This window comes from Sphaeramia orbicularis, chromosome 13, assembly GCF_902148855.1.
Source record: "Sphaeramia orbicularis chromosome 13, fSphaOr1.1, whole genome shotgun sequence".
Taxonomy (NCBI): Eukaryota; Metazoa; Chordata; class Actinopteri; order Kurtiformes; family Apogonidae; genus Sphaeramia; species Sphaeramia orbicularis.
Genome location: NC_043969.1, coordinates 37,362,953 through 37,385,488, shown reverse-complemented (window position 1 = coordinate 37,385,488; position 22,536 = coordinate 37,362,953). Strand labels below are relative to the sequence as shown.

The following is a 22,536-nucleotide window of genomic DNA, read 5'->3' as shown; positions in this document are numbered from 1 at the left end:
AGCTTGCAGCCTCATCACAAATGTTAATTTATCCATTTTGTGAATTTCATCAACAATTTTCAACCAGTCCTCCAGCACCGGTGGATCAAGTTGAAGCCATTTACGAGTGATGGATTTTTTTTTTTTGCTCATAAAACACATTTTAATGCATTTTCCCTTTAAAACATTAAAGGTTAACATGCTAATAATTTATAGTTTTGTAAACAAGAAAACAACTTGTGTATGTAGAGTGGAAATGGCTACACATGACTCACAGATTCCTTATAGGTTTATGTGAGTTTAACACAGAAACATGTAGGAAAGGTTCACATGTTATCCTCAAAATGTGTTTTCTGCTTTTTCCCCTCCATCTATCACACATTCTCGGAAATGCACCTGTCTCACTGCCCAGAAAATGTCCAAGGTCACGTCCTGGCCGGGGATGTTGAGGCTGAGAGAAAAGACACCAGCGTTCCTGGAATCTTAATTCGGCGCTATCTTCTGTTTAGTCTGACACTGAGCCTGCCACCGCCTAGTAATTAAAACAACCTCAAGCTCTTTCCTTTTGGAAAAGCTGCTTTCATTGTTGATGTATGTCTGTGACTGACCTCCGACACTAAGTCTGCACGAAAACACTGCGACCGCTGGCTTTTCACACGAAATTTGTGTGTTTCCTGTTTTCTCATGTCTGTTCGGTCAGGTACACGCTGGATGAGTTTGGGACTGCGCGCCGATGTGCTGTGGTCCGAGGATTCATCGACGCGCTCACTCGCGGTGGTCCAGGTGGAACCCCCCGCCCCATAGAGATGCATTCACATGACCCTATGAGGTACTAATTGAGTCTGTTCAGGCCATTGAATCCTGTGGAAAAAATTATTAGACCATCAAAAGTCATCAAAAACAATAGTTATGCAATCAAGTACTAACTCCTGTGTGTGTCATGCGATTAAAACAGACAGAAAAGAAAAAATGGAATGCCTAAAAGCACTGTTTTTGTCAGTACAATGCCATAGATATTGATGTAAGAACTGAAGTGATTTTGGTTATTATCAAGAAAACCATGGAAAATGGATAGATATCAACTCTGAAATTAAACTCTTATGAGCTATTTTTGTTGTTATCATTATATTTGTCCAAACAAATGTACCTTTAGTTGTACCAGACATTTAAATGAACAAGAAATTGAAGAAAACAAGGGGTGGTCTAATAATTTTTTCTGCAACTGTTAAAAAAAAAAAAAAAAAAAGCAAACTTAAGTCTCGAAGGGAACTGAGATATGATTCAATGTCTATTGAGTTAAATTGGATTGGTGTATCAAGCACACACAATTAATTTTGTCTCTATATTAAAAAACCAAGTGGGAATATGCAGTGGTTTATTGTATTCCCACAAATAAAAAGTCCGCTACAACCTGGGTTTCTTGTAATAACCAAGGTCAACATGAACAAATAAAGGCTGATCCTCAAATAAAAAACATGGATGAAGCTGTGGTGCCTGTCACCATGTTCACTTTTACAAGTTTTACCTAATACATTCAACATTATAATCCAGCAGTCCACTGTATTGATTTACATTACTGTACTTACTATAAGTGGCTGTTCTTTCCGATCTTTAGCCACTGCAGGTTAGTGATTTGTTTTGTTGGTTTTTTTTGGTGAAACTGTTACTTGTAGAAGCTTAGAAAAGCAGCAAGACATAATAAAAACTTTATCATCACTTACTCTGCCCCAATATGGACCAGAGTTAATATAAAAAGCCCAGAATGGACTGAATATCTATAATATAATGTAGTTGCTAAGTATCACACATTAACACCTTGGAATCTTTAACTGGGTCATTATAACAAGATTTTCAGAAAAATCACTGTCAGTAACATCAGTATAAACACTCCTATAAGTAAATATACAGTTATTTGCCTGCCCCATGTAAGTGAAACATGGAAAAAATAATCCAACAGTACATTTTCTGCACCTCTTCCCTGATTTAAAGGGGTCATATTTTGCTAAACCCACTGTTATTAGTCTTTGCTTCATTTATTTGTGTATTTGGACCCTAATAGTTCATGAAGTTTGAACCCTCCAGGTGCTGCAAAGCTATCTTTTTTTTCATTTTGGCAAAAATCGAGTGGATTTCTACAAACCGTTTTAATTCCTGCTTAATTTGTTACATCTATAAATAGTTACGTCACGACATTTGCTCATATAAGGTCAAGACTTCCGACGAACATTTCTCCGAGTACGACGTAATTGTTTATCAGCAGCAGCGGTTGTAGTAAAAACTGAAAATATGTCCAAACCTCGAGCCATTTACCTGTGTTCAGTTGTTGGTTGAACAGGACAGAACAGCACAGTCAACAACTTGGAGGGGGTGGGGCCTGAAGTGGCTCATTTGCATTTAAAGGGCCAGCACTCAAAATGACTTTTCTTGTGTCATTACTCAGAAATAGGGTTGAAGATGGACCTGTGGAGTTGAATTAATGAAGAATTCAGACCCAAGCAGAGCATTTACAGTTTATGTAGACCACGGGGAAATGTTTTACAATGTATAATTGCATTTTTTTAAAAAAAAGCAAAATATCACTCCTTTAATATCAATGCAGGGCAGAAATCTCCCTGAGTAGGACTACACTGAAACAGCTCCTGTGTGTAAACATACTTCCTGGCTAATGTCAATAGTTAAATGTTTGGTCAGATTTACCGCTATAATACACCAGCTGATAATGGTAGCAAGCAACAGGTTTTAATATAAATGTACTGCAAGTGGAGTCCGATTTCGTATAGGTAAAGGTTTCAGCAGCAGCTACCCAGTCAAGGTCACCTCACAACAAGGGGCAGAGTGAGCTGAAACAGCCAAACACACTTCTAATATTGATTCTAGTGATTTGTTTAACTCTTAAATGTTATAAGTAATACTGTAGGTAGACAAAAGAGATTAAATGACTGTTCTATCCTGCATTACATTATTTATTACGTGGTTGTAAATGTCGCCAATGATGCACTGATGTCGTCAATTCACTTTCATTTCCTACTCCCAAGGGCTGTAATTCTCAAGACATTAGCAGACAGTCAGGGGGCGTCTCAGTGCGTCTTTGTTACTCGTACCACATCCTGAACCATCTTCCTTCTGTGCCCAGGAGCCAGATAGAAGATTTTCTTAGAATACCAAGCATGTGTGGAACACAAAATCACCTCTATTTTACAGAAGGCATCAGCAGTTCTGAGAACATCAGGTTCTTTCTCACCTCCCCGTGTCCTCACACATACACACACACAAACACACACACAATAATTCAGGTTTAACCTCACTGTTTTCCGCTGTTATGTAACTCCAAAAGCTCTGAGTGTGTTTGTGTGAGGGGAATGAAACACGATGACCCAACCTTCGATGGCTCTGTTGTGGTAAGATTAGCCCTCGGGTCGGCCCCACGGTGACTTTAATACACACTGTTTTGTCGTTTTCTTTTTTTTTTTTTTTTTTTTTTTTTCGAGGTATGTTGGGGACATGCTGGCCTGGCTGCATCAAGCTACAGCCTCAGAGAAGGAACATCTAGAAGCTCTACTGAAACAAGTCACTCTGCAAGGTGTGATCCCAGCCATCAGAGTCCTTCACCCGATTGGAAATATGTATATTGATGCATTTTTCATTTTATGTAAACATATGGGTCCGATCAAGCAAAAGCGAACATTTTTTTAAATTTATTTATTTATTTATTTATTAATTTCGAACATGCAAAGAAACAAAATAAAACAAAGCAAAATAAGACAAAAAGCAAAATAACATTTAAATGAACAGAATCTATCTTCAAGTATGTGCAAGTCTGAATTTTGCATGGTCGAAAAGGAGTAGGAAGAAGTATAAACTTATTTAATCAACATCAACATGAAAACATGAATTATTAAACATCACCATGAAAAAGTACATTTGCACACACATTTATCAAGTGGGCAAATTTTTTAGCTAAAGATCCCTGTTTTATGGAACTGTTATCCTTTTTAAAATACCACTTGTAGAAAAAAAGTTACAACCGATTTTATCTATTGTACTTTTTACTCCATAGCCATAGCTCGAATTTGACGCTAAAAATTATGCCAAAAAATTTTTAAAAATGTATTCAGTCTGTTGATTATATAGATGATTGTTAAGTTTCAAGTATTATTTTGTGAATATTATTGATATTTATGAGTTTTGAACATTTGTGAGTTTCTTAAAAGGCCATGTCCACGTGTTACCACAAAAATATCAAATTTTGATTTTCAAGTTTGGTTTGGTTTATTTTGAATATGCAACAAAACAAAGTAATCTCACTTAGTCCTTAGAAACAAAACATAGTAAGACATCATGGGAAAAAAAGCCTTATACATATACATGAAATCAAAGTATGTCTTCATTTGCACATTCAAAAAGGAGTGGGAGGAAGTATAACTGATTTAATTCCACCTCTTCTCCAAACAGCAGTCTATCCTTTAGCTTCCTATCAGCAGAATATATGAAAAAACAAGTCCTTTGGATCTTTTGTGAGTAATTTAACCTCACTCATCATCCTCACATACACATGCATACACACCCATATTGACATACTAGAAAAGTAAACAAATAAGTGCATACACACATAAATCCTTGAAGGTAACGCAAATGAATACAAAATAAAGTAAACAATAGGACAAAGTAAACAACAACAGCAGTCAAACAAAACATAACAATCAACAAACACATAAACTAGAAGCACTCGGAGAGCGCAGACCTCCGCCAAGGCTGATCAGTGGCCCCCCCACCCCCGATCACCACCAAAATTTAATCATTTCTTCCTTATCCCATTTCCAACAAACCCTGAAAATTTCATCCAAATCTGTCCATAACTTTTTGAGTTATGTTGCACACTAACGGACAGACAAACAGACAAACAAACAAACCCTGGCAAAAACATAACCTCCTTGGCGGAGGTAAAAAAGAAGGAGCAAATGAGATAAAACAAGACGGAATATTAATGTACCGTAAGTATTTGGGCCCTCTATCTTTATACTGGGACCAGGCCATCTGTTTATGTACCAGTTGAAAAAAACTGGTATATACTTATAATTCAGATATTTGAGTGAAACTCTCAGAAAGTATTGATCTTTTGATACATTTTGGGTGATGCATACAATGGTAAAGAGTCGTCTATGTGTTACTATGGCCGCCTGTCCTCGTGTTGGCACGTTCTCATGTCAGTAAAAGAGACTTTTCAATGTTTTACTCCAAAATATATTTTCAGCATAGTTGAACATAATATCTAAAAGGTTTTGTCGTACTTGATATTGGTTTCTGTCGACAACCGCATGTTTTTAACATTTGTGTAAAGCTTAAAAAATTGATGTCTGTTTCCAGCCTACGTGTTACCGAGCAGTAACTTGACATTTTTCACCTAAAAATTTTACCTCCCCAAATTATGTTACACATAATGTTAAAGTGCTTATAAATACGTACTCAAATATGTATAATACATGCATATAAGTTACACTGCTTACATGACGGAGGCTGTTGAACATGAAATGTGTCCACGCGCAACAGCTTGATCGGACCCATATGTACAAAAGCAGTCCTCCTGACCTCGTACCCTAAAGCTTTGTTTTCTTCTTCTGACATTAGGTGTTGAAGAGAACATGCAGGAGGTGGTCGGACACATAACTGAGGGGGTTTGCAGACCTCTAAAAGTGAGCATCCGAACATTAAATTATCTGTCTTCTGCCACTTTCTAGTCACGTAATCTCTCTGTTTTCGTTTTTTCTGTCCTTCAGGTTCGGATAGAGCAGGTCATTGTGGCCGAGCCCGGTGCTGTCCTGCTTTACAAACTGTCTAACCTGTTAAAGTTCTACCATCACACCATCAGGTACAGGAACTGTTTGTGCTTAAATGATTAAAGACATTTTGGCCTTTGCTGCTTTTTTTTTTTTTAATGTTACTTAAATTTGGTACATTTTGTCCTTGCTGGTTGGTAAGAGACCATGCATTTGCTCTGTTTTATATTGACTAAATTACAGCAAATCATGACAGATAATGTCATTAATCAGCAAATGTAGCCCAAGTTGACCTAAGCCTTTTTTCCAGCTCTATCATTGGAACCAGCGTGGCCTCACTGCTCATTACAATTGAAGAAATGCACATCCTCAGCAAAAAGATGTTCTTTAACAGCCTAAGCCTTCATGCAAGCAGACTCATGGACAAGGTAGAGTATAATGAAGATTAAGTATACAAGAGGAAATCAGCTGTGTTATTTTCTCTTGTGCTTATTTGGTTTTCTATTATAATTGATAAAATGCTCTTTCTGATCTAAACTAAGTTTATAAAAATACATAATTCTTCAGTTACAATATAAGCAAGAAGTTTTATGTAAGAAAATCTAAATATCCAATTAGGATCTTGTTGAAGTAATTTTTATAAAAATGTCCTTTTTTTTAAAGTGCAGAATGGTTTTCTGTTTTTCTTGGTAGAAATGACAGTACAAAAGTCCAGTCTTGCACCTTGCGGACACACGTTGTGTATTTCAGACCTATGTTTAAACCGTCAGACAACAAGGCTATTTCTGAAGCACTCATGCTTGTAAACACTTTGGCCTTCTTGCCGCAGCTTAAAAATTGCTTGTAAGTGTTTACTTAAATTGACATCCAAATATACCGTAGCACGAGCAGGACCTCTTCCACACAACATGCTGCCTGTGTCCTGATCAATAGCAGTTACAAGAATTATCCTTGTAGCTCGATGTTAATCAAATTGGAGGTCCTCAGGGTTTTACTGCTGGTTTTACAGCTAATGTCAGGAACACAGGCTTCTCATAATTTGCTCTATTAGGTGGATAAAGGTGGCTTGGGTCTGTTCTGTGTTGTGTCCTGAGGCCAATGAAATCAAAACCGTCTTCATTAATAAAAGCTCTGTTGGCAAGTTGCTCAGCGTAGCAGGAGGGAGCAGTAAATGCAGACGATCATGCTCATTAGGGGCATTTGTTAGTGCTTGGATAATGGTTGAATTCCTCTGACAGCTAACCTCTGGTATTGCTTATTTGCTTCATCTGCTCTACCTTTCATTCTCCCCGTGCAGGTGGAGCTGCCACCTGCTGACCTGGGACCCACAGCCTCCCTCACTCAGACGCTGTCCCTCCTCCGGGAGGTGCTGGCCTCCCACGATTCCTCAGTAGTTCCTCTAGATGCACGCCAGGCTGACTTTGCTCAGGTAGGAGCTTATTTAGATCACATAGAGTTAGGGACAGAGGAGAGAACCGTAAATCACTTTCCTCGTAAAGACCCAGTGCTACTTTTGTGGTGGTTCCCAAATTAATTTTTTTCTCTGTCTAACCTTTCTTAAAGCAGCATATGACTTTCATCACAATTTTTTTTTTCAAGTTTGTAAAACCTGAGTGATATCCTAATTATCACTAATCCATTAGTCTTTCCATGCTTACCCACCTGAAAAACTTCAAAGATGACTCCCACAGTCCACTTGTTTACCTAGCAAACCAAAACGTCACATGGGGCTTTTCTAAAATTTTGTTGTGAAGTGCATTGTTGGAACGGGAATTCCATGCAACAGCAATTTCGCTGTCTGTTAGTGAGTGCTGAACCCAAATGTCACCTTTACCTCCATTCCACTGACGAAAATCTTTGAAACAACCCTGGTGGACTGTATAATTTTATGTTCTAGTGATCTGGCTCATTTTCTTGCCGAATCTGTGAGAAACCGCTTTCGCTTGGTCACCATTCCCACAATGCATTTTGCGCTAAAATTTCCAAAAAGGTCTGAGTGTCGTTTTGGTTTGTTATATAAACAAGTGGACTGTGATGATGATGGAGTCATCTTTGAAGTTGTTCACCGAGAGGGAAGTGATTCAGGTGCGTAACCACGGAAAAACTAATGGATTAGTGATAATTACGATACCACTGGGGTTTTACAAATTTGATTAAAAAAAATTGTGATGAAAGACATACACTGCTTTAAGTGATTTATCATAATTTATTTATTATAATATTATCCTCTGTATTTGACGTTTTTCACTGTAAATCATCTGTTTTCCTCGATTTAATTTCGTATACTTAATTTAGATGCTCATGAAACCTCAGAGGTTTTTTTTTTTTTTTAAGGTAAATTCAAATGTTGTTTTATCAAAACAGAGAAAACTGAAGAAAAAGTGACTTTTTCAGTGAAGATATCAATAACCGAACATAAAAACAAGTGTCTCCATCCACTATAATTTATCAGACTCTATGGGTTTTACTGGCGAATTGATGTTGTAGAAGATGATGGTGTTTCCATGGTAACTATGGAACCTCTGAACGTCCAAATGGGTCATATCTGATGACCATGAAAAGATGACAAACTACATTTTACCTTAATTATTTGCATATATTGGTAGGATTAGTGGATGAACAGGTATTAAACAGTTTAGATCAGTAGATGATTTCAGTTGTCAGTGGATGTTTGGGCCTAATGCTGCTTTGTACATTCCGTTATGGTGATCTCCTCCCTCTGCTCTCCTAGGTGCTTTCTTGCATCTTGGATCCACTCCTACAGCTGTGCACTGTGTCGGCCAGTAACCTAGGCACTGCTGACATGGCCACCTACATGGTCAACTCACTGTACGTTATGAAGACCACCCTGGCTCTGTTTGAGTTCACTGACAAGAGGCTTGAGATGCTCGAGTTCCAGGTTTGTCACGTTTCCTCTTGTTTGTGTATAATAAATAATCACCAGTAGGATGTAACTAAGTTCTTTACTTATGTGCAATTTTGATATACTTGTACTTGACCTAATATTTACATTTTACGCTCCAATAAACGTATTCTTCATTATATTTTCAGACAATGATATTGCTTTTTTTTTTTTAACTTTACTACATTTATTTCACACCTATAGTTACTTTTTACTTATGTGTATAATATAATGCAGTACTCTACTGCTAAACTAAACAATAGTATTCATCTATCTACACTTGGCTTCATACTGACAAACCACAATTTTAAAATATCCATGTATATTTATTGATTTATTTTGCACATACATAACATTGGTCAAAGACATAATAAAACAGTAAAGGTGCAGGGAGAGGCAGAGAGCCTAAAATGGCTGTTTTAAAGCCTCCACCTTATAAATACATAAACATTTTACAACTTATGAGACTTCCATAGTCCATACACATTCAGAATTCATAAAAAAAGACAATATAAAAATATATAGATATATCAATGTGATATCATGATTGATTTCCTTAAATATTTCTTAAAGGATATCTGTGATGTGCTGTTTCCAAGAACATGTGAAAATTGGCTCCACAATTTACACCCTCTATCCCTAATACAAAACTGAGCTCTTGATGCGACACATTTAGGCAAATGAAAATGTTGATTTTGACGAGTATTGTATCTATGAACTGCAGCATTGGTTGCAAAATACAAAATGAAGTGTATTGATGATACAAATAATAATATAATGTTCTGTAATTATTTAATACATTAGTGATATTTTAATGTATGTTTTGTTGACAGTATTTCTTTACTTTAACTCAAGTAACCTTTTACATTATGGATTTTTGTTTGTAACAGAGTATATCTGTACTGTGGTATTTTTTTCACCTGCCTAAAAGATTTAAGTCCTTCTTCTAACTAATTGGTGGTAAATATCATTCTTGTTTTTTTATGTTTTAGATATGTTAATACATTTGGAGTTGATCAGTCTTTACAAATCCAAAAATAAGACTAATAATAATATATAATATATATATGAAGAAAATGGCAAATTGAGTTTTTAATAGGATAGGCTCCAGCAACCCTCATGAGGGTCAGATGGGCTCAGATAATGAATCAGTGAATGAATGAGTTCTTAAAATACCTGTCATAGAAGATGAAAGCTAAACTTAGTGTCAGATCATTGTCTGTGCATGTAGCTGCCCAGCCCTGGAAAAGTTAATGATTCTGATCTCATTCACAGAAACCCATGCCTACATCTTTTATTCAAAAGATTAAATTTTCTGTTTCATAGAAAGCTGTGCGTCACATATTGTTGCTCATGCTCAAATGCGCCATCTATCCCCTCTATTTTTAGCTCATCTTTTGTAATTGAGCACCACAAGAGCTCCAGTGGAAGTGTCACAGTGATTCTCCATTAACCACGAATACAATTGGATCAGAATGCTGGCTTTGACCGGATTTTCAGCCTCTCTCTTCTGCACTTTCTAGATCGAGGCTCATCTCGATACGCTGATCAACGAGCAGGCGTCCTACGTGCTGACCAGAGCCGGACTGAGCTACATCTATAGCTGCGTGCAGCAGCACAGCACCGAGCAGGTCTCACAATTAACCACAATTTCATGTGCACTTTCCTCACACGTCTCTTGTTCGACTCCCTAATGGTCCTCTTTTCATTCCCGTATTCTTTAGCCTTTTGCTATTATACAGGCATTAACAGTATCATTGTACTACCTCTGTGGTCTTTACAAAAGCCATCACCATGGTTACCGCAGGAACAATGTCTTTATTAAGGTATAATAGCATTTCTATCAGATTTTCAAATGAGAAAAGAACAGATGGAGGCAGATTATATTATGTCGTATTAAAATATATGGGCTTCTCCAGAAATGCCCCCATGCAGATGAGCGATCTGATGCCTCGGAGCCTTCCTCTTCTGTTGTAGCACACATTCGCCGCTGGGCTGACTGAGACCAATAGTTGTGGTTTAGCATGCGAGTCTTGAAACCTCAGGTCATGTCAGGACACACCACACCCTCCCGCTGCTGTAGCTCAACGCAGAGCTCAATCAAAAACTGTCATTTCTTTAAGCAAACTCCTCTCTCTTTGGGTGGCCTGTGTCGGGGATTCCAATTTGAGACAATTAAGTTTGGCTGTCTTAACCACTGGCATCACAGGGAAATGTCAACACGAGATTTATTTTAGACTGGTTTGTTTGAAGGTTTTAGCCTCAGTGTCAGATTAACATGTTATGACTACGTTTCTCTGTCATGCACACATACAATGAACAAACCAGAGAGGGAAGAACAGCCGCTAAAACTCAGCTGTTTTATGAACAGGCAGCCATCAGATGAGTTTGTAGACTCATAGTATGTTTGTTAATGCGCCCACGTCCCCATAAAATCACTCTAAGTACTGCACCGGTGCTTTGACCCTTGTACTACCTACTATTCGCTGCTTTTAATGTTGGCAATTTAGGCATTTAAGCCTGACGAAATGTAGCCATTGTGGATAATCAGTGTCGGCTAATTGCCTTAAAGGTACTTACTGTTGTGTTCACAGTACCCAGTTTTCTGCAGTTTTTGTCTCGTTAGCGTCGATTTCGGGATGGAGACATTTTCTCCTGTTCAATAACATAATAAAAGTTAAAGTGCAAATTCACTTCAGTAGAAAGGATTTATAATTAAGCTTTTTCATTGGAATTTGCTTATATATATATATATATATATATATATAGTTTTTCTAATTCCTTATTTGTTATTTAGGATCCTCATTAGGAATAACTCTTCATCATAGTGTCCACACGAAAGAAAAAAGTTGTTACAGTCAATCCACAATATCAGCAGAGCAATAAGATGATAAGTATCATAACAATGATAAAGTTATTAAGATAAAGGTAAATACAAGTGTATAGTGACCTAGATTAACAGGTCCACCCCGCAGGCAGGACAACAGGGGGTATCACAATATGTTATATGGGTCTATATATAAATATATTGAGGGACTTTTTGAGTTACCTTTACAGGGTAGCATAGTTGACAGGTATAGTTGACATTTTTGCTGTTTTCAAGCCTAAAATCAACATTAACATAACATGGCATTTTTACAGAAAGAGTCTTCTAAATATCATATATACAATTGAGTCAAATTGAAATTGAAAGTTATTTATAAAGATATTGTCGTAACACTGTTGACATAAGAGTGCGATAAATACACATTTGACTCACTACTTTATATTAAACAACTAAGAAAGGAGTTTTCTTCAGGAGGAAATGACATCATGCGGAGCAGATCATGTGATCCGGAATTAACACACTTCCTTCAGAGGTGTTTTTGTAATGGATAACTTAGTTGAAAATGATTTCTTGGACACAGATACAATTTGTTATTTTCCATATAAAATTTGATATATTGCCAAAAAAGAAATATCTATCATGATTATCTCAACTTAATAAAAAGAACACAATCAAAACAGTTTTTGAATAAGCTTATTTTATTATTGTTTAGCTCGTTAGAAGGTGATTGTTATTAAATTCAGATGGTTATTTAGTCGACATTTTAATATATCTAGTCATTCATTAAAAATTTATTAATGACTGATTTTTTCCGTAATTAAATCATTATGGAATTTTTAAAGGCATGATCATAATGAACATAAAAAAAATTCATGTTTTTTTTTTACTTTTAATAAAGATGTATGCAAGAAGTATCCCATTGACTTCAAAAGTCCCTCAATTATTATTGACCAATATAATTACCCAATAATACTAGTGATGCCTACCCTCATAGTATAAAAAAAATCAGAAGTAAAGTGATTTCTGAGTTATTTCTGTTCTTAATTTATTTTGTAGAACTAATCTCACTACTGATCTGGACTAAATGTTGAATGTTGAGAGCTTTTTGTGATTGTTACTCTCTCTTCTAGAGTCTAGTGAAGTAATCTGTAGTTTTATTTTTAACTAATGGAAAAGAAGAAAACAATAAAAACAGGGGATCCTTAAGTAACATAGAAATAGCCAAAGGTTCCATCATTTATCCACTCATACCTTCCATTTTTAGTCACGGTAAGGTCAGTTTAGGGAGAACAGGGAGGAAACTCCTCAGCATTGCATACAGAGCTAAGTGAATTAAGGGCATGAGCCACCTGACATTTGTTAGGTGGTCAGACTTGACATTGCATTGTTGAAACAGCCTGGGCAGTGTTGCGTTGTCATCGTGTGACCTTGTGTCCGAATGTGACGCATTGGTTTTTCTGTCTTAGGGCCCTCTGTCCCTCCTGCCCAGCATGGACAGCTCTTCTGTGAAAGCAGCCATGGTGAGTTACACTCATGCAGAGCAATTTCCTCTAATTTTGGTTCATGCTCACAATTTTGGTGTTATTTTGTTGGTGCACACTGATTGTTGGAGTTTTCTGTAATATCCACTATATGGACAAAAGTATTGGGACACATTGAATTCAGGTGTTTCTTTTCCAACAGGTGTCTGGGATACAAAACAATAAAGAGAATTCTCTTTATATAGTTTTCTATTATGATAAATACCATTGCATTGGTTAGTTCTGTTTAAATTATCTTTGATTCCAAAATGCCTCAGACATGGTTTTTACTTCATTTTCCTCAACATTTATTTAGTTTTTTTGTTTGTTTTTTATCCAGACTATGATTTTAAATGTTCTACCTCTAAATTTCTTAAGTATTTTTCATGCTCTGACTGTTAATAATAATTTTTTACCACAATTAACCAGCTACTTTCCAAGGTTATTATCGTTAACGAAAACTAACAAAATGACGAAAAATTGAAAAAGCATTTTCTTTAACTGAAATAAATAAAAACTGTAATTAAGAGAAAAAATGATAACTAACTGAAACTGTATTGTGTGCTTACAAAACTAACTAAAACATATAAAAATTATGGATAGAATTCCCTTCGTTTTCATCTTTGTCAACGTTGGATTGATATGAAAGCGATTTATTTCACTCTAGCAATTGTAGCTAGCGGCACCATACGGTACTTCACGGTCCGTCACTTGTCGTTTACAGTCGTCTTTTGGTCCCCACTCTACCTGGAAACATGGAGACTAAAGTTGGGAGAAAGCAGCAGAGTCCTGTCTGGGATTTATTTAAATAAGTCGGAGAAGAAGAGAAAAGATACGACAAAACTAAAATTAATACTAAAACTAAGCATTTAGAAAATAACGAAAACTAATAAAAACTAGCTAACCTGCTCTAACAACTAATTAAAACGAACTGAATTAGAGAAAAAAAGTCAAAACTAAATAAAAGTAAACTATAATGAAAAATGAAAAACTATTATAACCTTGCTACTTTCTTCACATCTCACTTAGAAAGAAAAATCTCCCATTAAGTTTGAGGGAAATATTAATGTTTATACGTCAAATCTGCATGAATAGGATATCTTACAAGCTGTAGGCATGATGTGTCCCAATACTTTCGTCCATGTAGTTTATAAACATCAGCGTCATTGTTTTTGTATCCCAGACCCCTGTTAGAAAACAAACACCTGAATCCAATGTGTCCCAATACTTTTGTCCATATAATGTATTACTTTAGGTAATAGAGACCTATACAAGAGTATTATTAACGAGGACAAAACCAGTGTTGTTCACACAGGCCACATATTCCTGGTCTGAAGCGAGGAAAAGTTGTAAACTTGAGGAACACATGAATATCATATACCTAATCAAATTTAGGTTATTCTAGGTTTCAGAGTAATTATGATGATTGGATTATTAAATCCATTGATCAGCTGATCCCAATTAAAGACTGAAAACCCTTGGATAATATTGTGTGTGTGTGTGCATGCGTGTGCGTGCATGTATGTGGGGGGGCATCATCATCCACTAGAGCGTCTGATTGGATGCCTGTCAGTACCTGCTCTCACATTATGTCTTTAATTCTTAATATTGCTTGTGAGACCTTCCCTTCCTCCTGTCCTCCAGTCATGTCTAATTATTGTAGTCAGCGTGTTTTTGTTTTGTTTTTTTTTCTTTTTTTTTCCAATACTTTATTTTTATATACAAAGTTTACAGTATACAGAACAAATAAAATAAACAAAAAACAGACCACAACAGTTAGAGCATCTAGGTTCAACCTTTAGACAAATAAAATACAGAAAGGTTCAGGACAAATTAGGCAAAAAAGTTAAAATAAGCCTAAATAAGTACAGGGGTTGGACAAAATAATGGAAACACCTCAAAAAATCAACAAAATATAATTTAATATGGTGTAAGTCCGCCTTTTGCGGCAATTACAGCCTCAATTCTCCGAGGTATTGAGTCATACAACTTGTGAATTGTTTCCAAAGGAATTTTAAGCCATTCTTCAGTTAGAATACCCTCCAACTCTTTTAGAGACGATGGCGGTGGGAATCAACGTCTTACTTGAATCTCTAAAACTGACCATAAATGCTGTTGACCATAAATGTTGAGGTCTGGGGACTGTGCCGGCCATACGAGATGCTCAACTTCATTAGAATGTTCCTCATGCCATTCTTGAACAATTCTAGCTGTATGGATTGGGGCATTATCATCTTGAGGTGAAGGTGTTTCCATTATTTTGTCCAACCTTCATAAGATTATACAGGTTTAAGGATTTCTTTGATTACCATTAACATCCCATTTTTTCCTTTTTTTTTTTTCTTTTTCATTTTCCTGTCAAATCATTTTATTTTAATACTAGTGACTGTGTCTTCTCCTGTGCAAGCAGGATTTGGAGCAACACAAATGTTCTGCCATTACTAAATTTCCAATATTTCCGTAACTTGTTCCCTGGCTCAACAAACCTAGTCTTCCAATTGTAGTTGTGGGTGCATGTTTCTCACAAGAAACAGAAGCTATCTAAACACATGTTAGGAATATTCAGGCTAAAAGCATCACAGCTGCTGCAGCCAAAGAAGGAGAGTTGGTAACAAACTACCCACTGTGTCGAAGTGCAAGGTAATATTCTTAAAGTTATCACATCAGAAAGGAACAAGTAGCTCTGACTGCAAAAAAAAAAAAAAAACACTTAAAGTAAAGAACAAATGAAAACAGACTCAAATAGTTAAGAAGGCTTACTCTTAAATCTTTTAAGGTCAACGAGTCCAAGGCTTTAGTGCTTTAACCAGTTTCAGGATTATATAATATATAAGGGCTTTCCCTGCAAGTATAAGGTTTACATGCAGCACACAAACTGAGGGGCTTCAAGAAATTAGTGGAAAAAGGACAGTTGAAAAAAAGTGGTTTAACAGGGTTTATGTGGGTCATTAAAAAGCATTAAAGGTCATTAAATAGATTTTGTGGAAATTAAGGCCTTAAATGGCATTAAAAAGTATTAAATTCGATGTCCACAACATGGCAGAGACAGTCAGCGGTAGAGAGCAGCTTACTCCCAAGAACAGTTCTACGACTTCAGTTGTTTGGAACTGGTTTGGATTTGCGGCATCAGATACGGAACAGGCAAATCCTCGCTACAAAATATGAGAGTGCATGGGGTCACTTTGTTGAAACCAATGACTGCCTTTGCTTTTTTTTTTAAGGTCTGTCTCAATGTACTTAAACTGAAAACAATATAGTTAATGTTTTTTCAATATATTTGCAGTCTGCACTTATGTTCTTTTAAGTAGGGGATTGAAAATCAAATCGAAAATAGTTTTTCTTTAAAGAAACAGATTTTTTTATTTTTAGGCCATATCGCCCAGCCCGACTACCCCCTTAATCCTGTTTTTTTTTTTTGTTTTATTTTGTTTGTTTGTTTGTTTTTCTCTTTTCTCTCTTAATCCTGGTTTGTGATGTACCCCCCTGCCCTTATACTGTATTAAGGAGGAACTGGGTCATGGAGTTGGAATTATCGGATCAAAAATTCAACAGTAATTTGATATTTGAATTCAGTTTCCTTGTTAAAATAGAGGAATAGTTTGTAGATATGGTGAAATGCGGAGGTCAGGCTGTAGATGTAAAAATGTACGTAATATGGACAAAAATATCAGGACACATCTCACCGGCAGCATACAGGAATTCCCATTACTGCTGATTTGAAAGATTGTCATGATAAAATGTTCATGTCCTTTGTCAGTAATTATCATGATAAATGTCAAGTCAGTATTTTACTTTAGTTTAAATGCAGGTTTTCTGAGTGAGACTTGCAGAAACCAGACGGTTACTTGTGGTTTTTAAAAGAGTTATTTAGGATCAGAACATGCCCCTTAATTTAGAGGTAGAACATTTCTAGCCCTTATAAAGATTTTTAAAAAATCAATCTCCATCAAACTCTGAAGCATTTTGTAAGCACTTTAGGTGACAGTGTAATCCAAATTAACCCTAAAGATGAACTAAAAATGTTTATTGCAATATAAATTATATCATGATATTTGTGATTATCATTCTGTATTCCAGCCTGAATTTAATGTGTCCCAAAGCTTTTGTCCACATAAAACAAAAAAGCCAAAACTGACATAAAAGATGCATGAAGACAAAAATAACATGAAAAAGGTAACAAGACAAAAACAGCATAAGAGACACAACAAGGTGAAACTCATGAAACAGATGCAAGAAGAATAAAACACCAAAGAAATATGATGGAAATTATATAAAAATAAATGCAAAACCGCAAAAAATGCAAAAAAGAGTGTTTTTGCAGTGGAAGACTCGGTAAAAATGTGAACGTTCAGCAACAGCAGCACCTCACAGAAGATTTCCATAAAGATGGGACACTTTAAATTGATTGATAAAGTTCAGGAATCAGTGACCTGTGCTAAAACCACAACAGGCCACGTGCCTCTAGTTTACGATCACATGGGAGTCGTCATTCAGCACAGCCAGGTAAGAGCAGATTCAGATGGGTAGGGATTGTTTTATTTGTCTGGAAATGACGCACTTTCTCTTAAAAGAAATTTAAAACAAAGCTGAAATCTTTGACTCATCTCCTGCTGTTATCTCTCCTACACAAACAGGTCCAGTTTGATAGGTACTTATCATCACCTGACACTCTCGTGATGCCGCAGCTGAACTTCCTGCTCAGTGCAGCCATCAAGTAAGTTCCTGTCCATAATCAGATATTAGGTCTCACCGTTGTAAGAAAACATAGCATAGATGCAGGCTCTAAGTTGCATATTTTTCACATGAAATAGGCCTGGGGTGTCAAACAGGGGCCACATTCAGCCCAGTATAATCTGAAGTGGGATGGACTAGTAAAATAATAACATACTATAAAAATAATGATGAATCCTAACTTTTCACTATGTTTTTGAGTAAAAAAAAAAAAGGAAAATTATGCCATGAAAATGCATCTACAAGCTATCCTTTAAAAAAATGTGAATAATATGAACCATGAACAAACTATTATTATTTAAAAAAAAAAAATAAGTGCAATTTTAACAATATTGTGCCTCAGCTTATCATTTGCACATGAGCATTACAATTTATAGAGCACAATGGATCTACAAAAGCACAAAATATTTATTAACATTCAAATTGCACTTGCACAAATTTCAGTTTGTTCAGGTTATTCACATTTTTTGTGAAAGGATAGTTTGCAAATGTAAACACCCATCTCATTTGCGCCAAGGTGATACCAGTTGCAGTGGAAAAGCGACGCACTATACCAAACCATGTAGAGTTGAGTCAAGTCGAGCTGGTACCATGCAGTGGAAAAGGGGCATAAGTATAAATTTTTGCATTTCATAAATTCATCCCATGGGCCGGACTTGACTGTTTGGCGGGACAGTTTTGTCCCGCAGGCTGTATGTTTGACACCCACGCAATAGAGCAAAGAGCATATGTATTGACTAAAAATAGCAGCTGTTCAACATTCATTATCTTCCAAATGTAAAACAATCAGTACTGTACACCAAACAAAACACTCGACTAATTGCGCAGGGAGTTTGGACGCTAAATTGCCGGAGCCAACGACACATTCATTCAGAGAGCAGTCACCAGAACGGCCTGTATTTGTCTTACTGATCAGAAAACGCACATGCTTTTAGCTCAATCCAGCTGCTACATTGGATAGCTTTTTCTGTGAGTCACGTTTACTGGGAAGTGCAGCAGGCTTGAGGAGCACTCTGTACATCAGGTTAATGTTCTCTATTAATGGACACGGGAGGACTGATGTGCAGGACGCCATTAATTAGCTTCTGGTCCATTTCTCAGACACACTCGTTCCCTGAAATCATTCCTCCTCTTTATCTTCCTCACTGCCGTTTTCTCTCGCACGCACACATACAGTCCCTCATATCTGCTCCTATGCCACTCGTACAAATGCACCAAAACACCCACCGCCACTCTGAAAACACACAAATAATGGGAATGTACTTTTAGACTCCCCTTCCTTTCACATTTCATTTGGTGCGTTTGGTGAAGAGTAGGGTGTGATACACAGCACTATGGCTCTGTTCTCTGTGGACCAATTAAATATATGGATCTCAAGGGTCTGAGTGGGATACAAGCGAGGCGCTCCCTCTGTGTCCTCGAGTCGTCTCACTGGGATCTTCAGTCAGACTGTTGAATCCTCCAAGTTCTTCTCAATGGCAAGGCAAGGCAGGTTTATTTATCCAGCACATTTCATGTACAAGACAATTCAAAATGCTTTACATAAAACACTAAAATCATTACAGCAGAAGCAATAAAAAGTATAGGTGTAAGAAAAACAAACAAATCAAAACAAAATTAGGTAAATAGATAAAACAGATAAAATAGATAAAACCTTTAAGCTTAAAAGAATAAAAACACAGGTGGGTCTTTAACCTGGATTTAAATAAACTGAGTGTTTCAGCTGATCTGAGGTTTTCTGGGAGAAACTGAACGCAGCTTCTCTGTGTCTGGTTCTGACTCTGGGAACTGACAACAGACCGGATCCAGATGACCTGAGGGGTCTGGTGGGTTCATACTAGGTCAGGAGGTCACTGATGTATTTTGATCCTAAACCATTCAGAGCTTTATAGACCGGCAACAGAACTTTAAAGTCTATCCTCTGACGGACAGGCAGCCAGTGTAAGGACCTCAGAGTTGGACTAATGTGGTCCACTTTTCTGGTCTTAGTGAGGACTCTAGCAGCAGTGTTCTGAATGAGCTGCAGTTGTCTAATGGATTTTTTAGGTAGACCTGTGAAGACACTGTTGCAGTAATCAAGCCGACTGAAGATGAATACATGGACTAGTTTTTCCAGGTCCTGCTGAGACATAAGATCTTTTATCCTTGAGATGTTCTTAAGGTGATAGTTGGCTGATTTTGTGACTGCTTTGATGTGTTTTTTCAAAATTTAGGTCTGAGTCCATCACTACACCCAGATTTCTGGCCTGGTTGGCGGTTTTTAGGTCTATAGACTGAAGATCTGTGGTGACCTGCAGTCGTTTCTCTTTGGCTCCAAAGACAGTTACCTCAGTTTTGTTTTTGTTCAGCTGAAGAAAGTTGTGGCACATCCAGTCATTAATCTCCTCAATGCATTTACCCAGAGCCTGTACAGGGCCTTGGTCTCCAGGTGACATTGTGATATAGATGTGTGTCATCTGCATAGCTATGGTAACTAATATTGTTGTTCTTTATAACTTGCGCCAGTGGGAGCATGTGGATGTTAAACAGAAGAGGCCCAAGGATAGAGCCTTGGGGAATCCCACATGTAATTCTTGTCTGCTCAGATGTAAAATTACCTAATGACACAAAGTACTTCCTGTTCTCTTAGTATGTCTTGAACCAGTTTAGCACAGGGCCAGACAGACCTACTCAGTTCTCCAGTCATTTAAGTAATATGTGATCGACTGTATCAAACGCAGCACTGAGGTCCAGTAGAACTAACACTGACATGTTTCCATTGTCTGTATTCAAACAGATGTCATTCATCACTTGCGTGAAATACTCGCCTTAATGTTACTCACACTAACCAGTGGATAAATATAAAGACACAGAATAAGACACATATTGCATGTGATTTTTTTTTTTGCCCCTTTTGCATTAAAAGATTATTAGAAACATGATGAGGGGGTATGAAATTGTTTTTTCCCTCCCGTTATAAGGCTTAGATGTGGCATTCAGACCATTTTGAGCAACAAATTTATTTCAAATTGTTGGCATTTGAACAATTTAATGTTGGCGAGGGAAGTTATTAAGTCAAAGTACGTTAGAGATGAGCCTCGTGACTTTGCCAAGTGTAGGATGATATATCGAAAGGTTATTTTCTGCAGAAATGGAAGAAATCATCATAAGCGCATGGAGTAAACTGTTATTTACACTCAAGTGGGCATTCATTGTAGTTGCAATGAGGAGAATCAGTCCATCTATGGAAAGATTATCAGTAGTATATCATTCTGTTTTCAATAGTAGATAAGTGCTGTTAAAATAAAATACAGTGTAAAGAAATGAATATAAAATCAATGTGGAGAGCATAAAAAATGAACTGATCTGATGGTCATAGTTGGTCTCCAGGTGACATCTTTCACAAGTTTTTTTTTTTTTTTTTTTTTTCTGAAATATTCATGGATACATGAATCAAAATACTGAAACTGATTACTTATGTGTACAAATACTCTAAAGTGTATTAAGATAGAAAACAAATACTGTCATTAGGAAATGTATTTAATTAAAATGCATTTAAATGCATTAAAAGCTATTTATATTTATTATAAACAAATATTATATGATAATTATAACCATTTATTGACACAATGACAACTATAGAAATTGACATAACTCCCATTTACTGTAATGTTCATTTTGTGTTGGACAAAAAACTATTTTTGTGATTTATTTATTTTCACATTAACAAGGAAATTCGCTAACACTAATCGGAACTGTAATGTCATGTAGACCATACAATATATGGGCTGCATTTACCATCAGTGATAATAGTAGCACTGTCAAACAATTAACATTTTTAATCAGATTAATCACAAGGTTGCTGGAGATTAATTTTGATTAATCACAATTAAATATCATTAAGTTTTAATTGATATTAATTATGTTTCATTTTGCATGAGCAAACAGACTCAAGAAAGAAGGAAATATATATACACTTAATGTGTTTTATTGAACACTTTCAACAGTTTCAACAAAACAAATTGAACCAACTGTTCCGTCTTGGGTTTTTTGTCCTCATATTTCCATCCAGAGGGCCAACGTGCTGTTTAGTGTCTTCCATCTTTATGGGTTGGTTCTGCTGCCTGTCACTACTACATCAACTGCCCATTTGTTCATGCACATTGCTAACTCTACTTGGACAAACTGCCCCAAATGCGTTGGCAGGTGTTCAAAGTCATTCTGTGCTGCAGATGGGTTAATTGCAATAACATTTTGCAATAACATTGTTAATCAGAGTAATCATGATGATTGATTAATCTGCATTAATGTGTTAATTTGGACATCTTTAGATGATTATAATAATCCTAATAATATCAGTTGAAGCTACTTAACCTGAGTAGAATTGCGTTTTTTAACCTGAAAACACATGTCATGGAGACTGATCAGTATTTTTTTCAAAAATTGTGTATGTTTTCTACAATGTAAACCCAGGGATGAAAAGTTCCCTTATTTGAGAATAAAAAGTATTGGAAGTACACAAACATACCCTTAATTTCCCCACGGTGGGATCAATAATAAGGTCATATCTTATCTTAAGTTGTTAAATACAGAGAATGTCTAACTTTTTTGTGCTTATGAACATACAGATTCAAAATAATCTGTAGGTTTATAAGTCATCATTTCTTTTTGTCCTCATATATGTGATTATGATAAAAAATCATGCGGTGTTATATATTATTATTGAAAAATTGACAATATCGTACATGAAGAACCCCCAGACCCCTCAGACATGTGCCTACAGCTTCCATAAGCTGGAGGAAAACACTGCAACACTTGTGGAAA

At 36.4% G+C, this 22,536-nt stretch overlaps 1 protein-coding gene across 1 annotated transcript in view; it reads left to right on the top strand.

The window, feature by feature from the left end:
* cog6 (component of oligomeric golgi complex 6) overlaps nt 1-22,536 on the top strand; it is a 49,765-nt gene that overhangs the window by 26,229 nt on the left and 1,000 nt on the right. The window contains exons 9-18 of the mRNA XM_030151973.1: nt 680-808; nt 3,468-3,559; nt 5,605-5,669; nt 5,754-5,845; nt 6,064-6,181; nt 7,051-7,182; nt 8,485-8,652; nt 10,179-10,286; nt 12,949-13,002; nt 17,637-17,716. Coding sequence (XP_030007833.1) covers nt 680-808; nt 3,468-3,559; nt 5,605-5,669; nt 5,754-5,845; nt 6,064-6,181; nt 7,051-7,182; nt 8,485-8,652; nt 10,179-10,286; nt 12,949-13,002; nt 17,637-17,716 — 1,038 coding nt within the window. The remainder of the gene's footprint in view (nt 1-679; nt 809-3,467; nt 3,560-5,604; nt 5,670-5,753; nt 5,846-6,063; nt 6,182-7,050; nt 7,183-8,484; nt 8,653-10,178; nt 10,287-12,948; nt 13,003-17,636; nt 17,717-22,536) is intronic.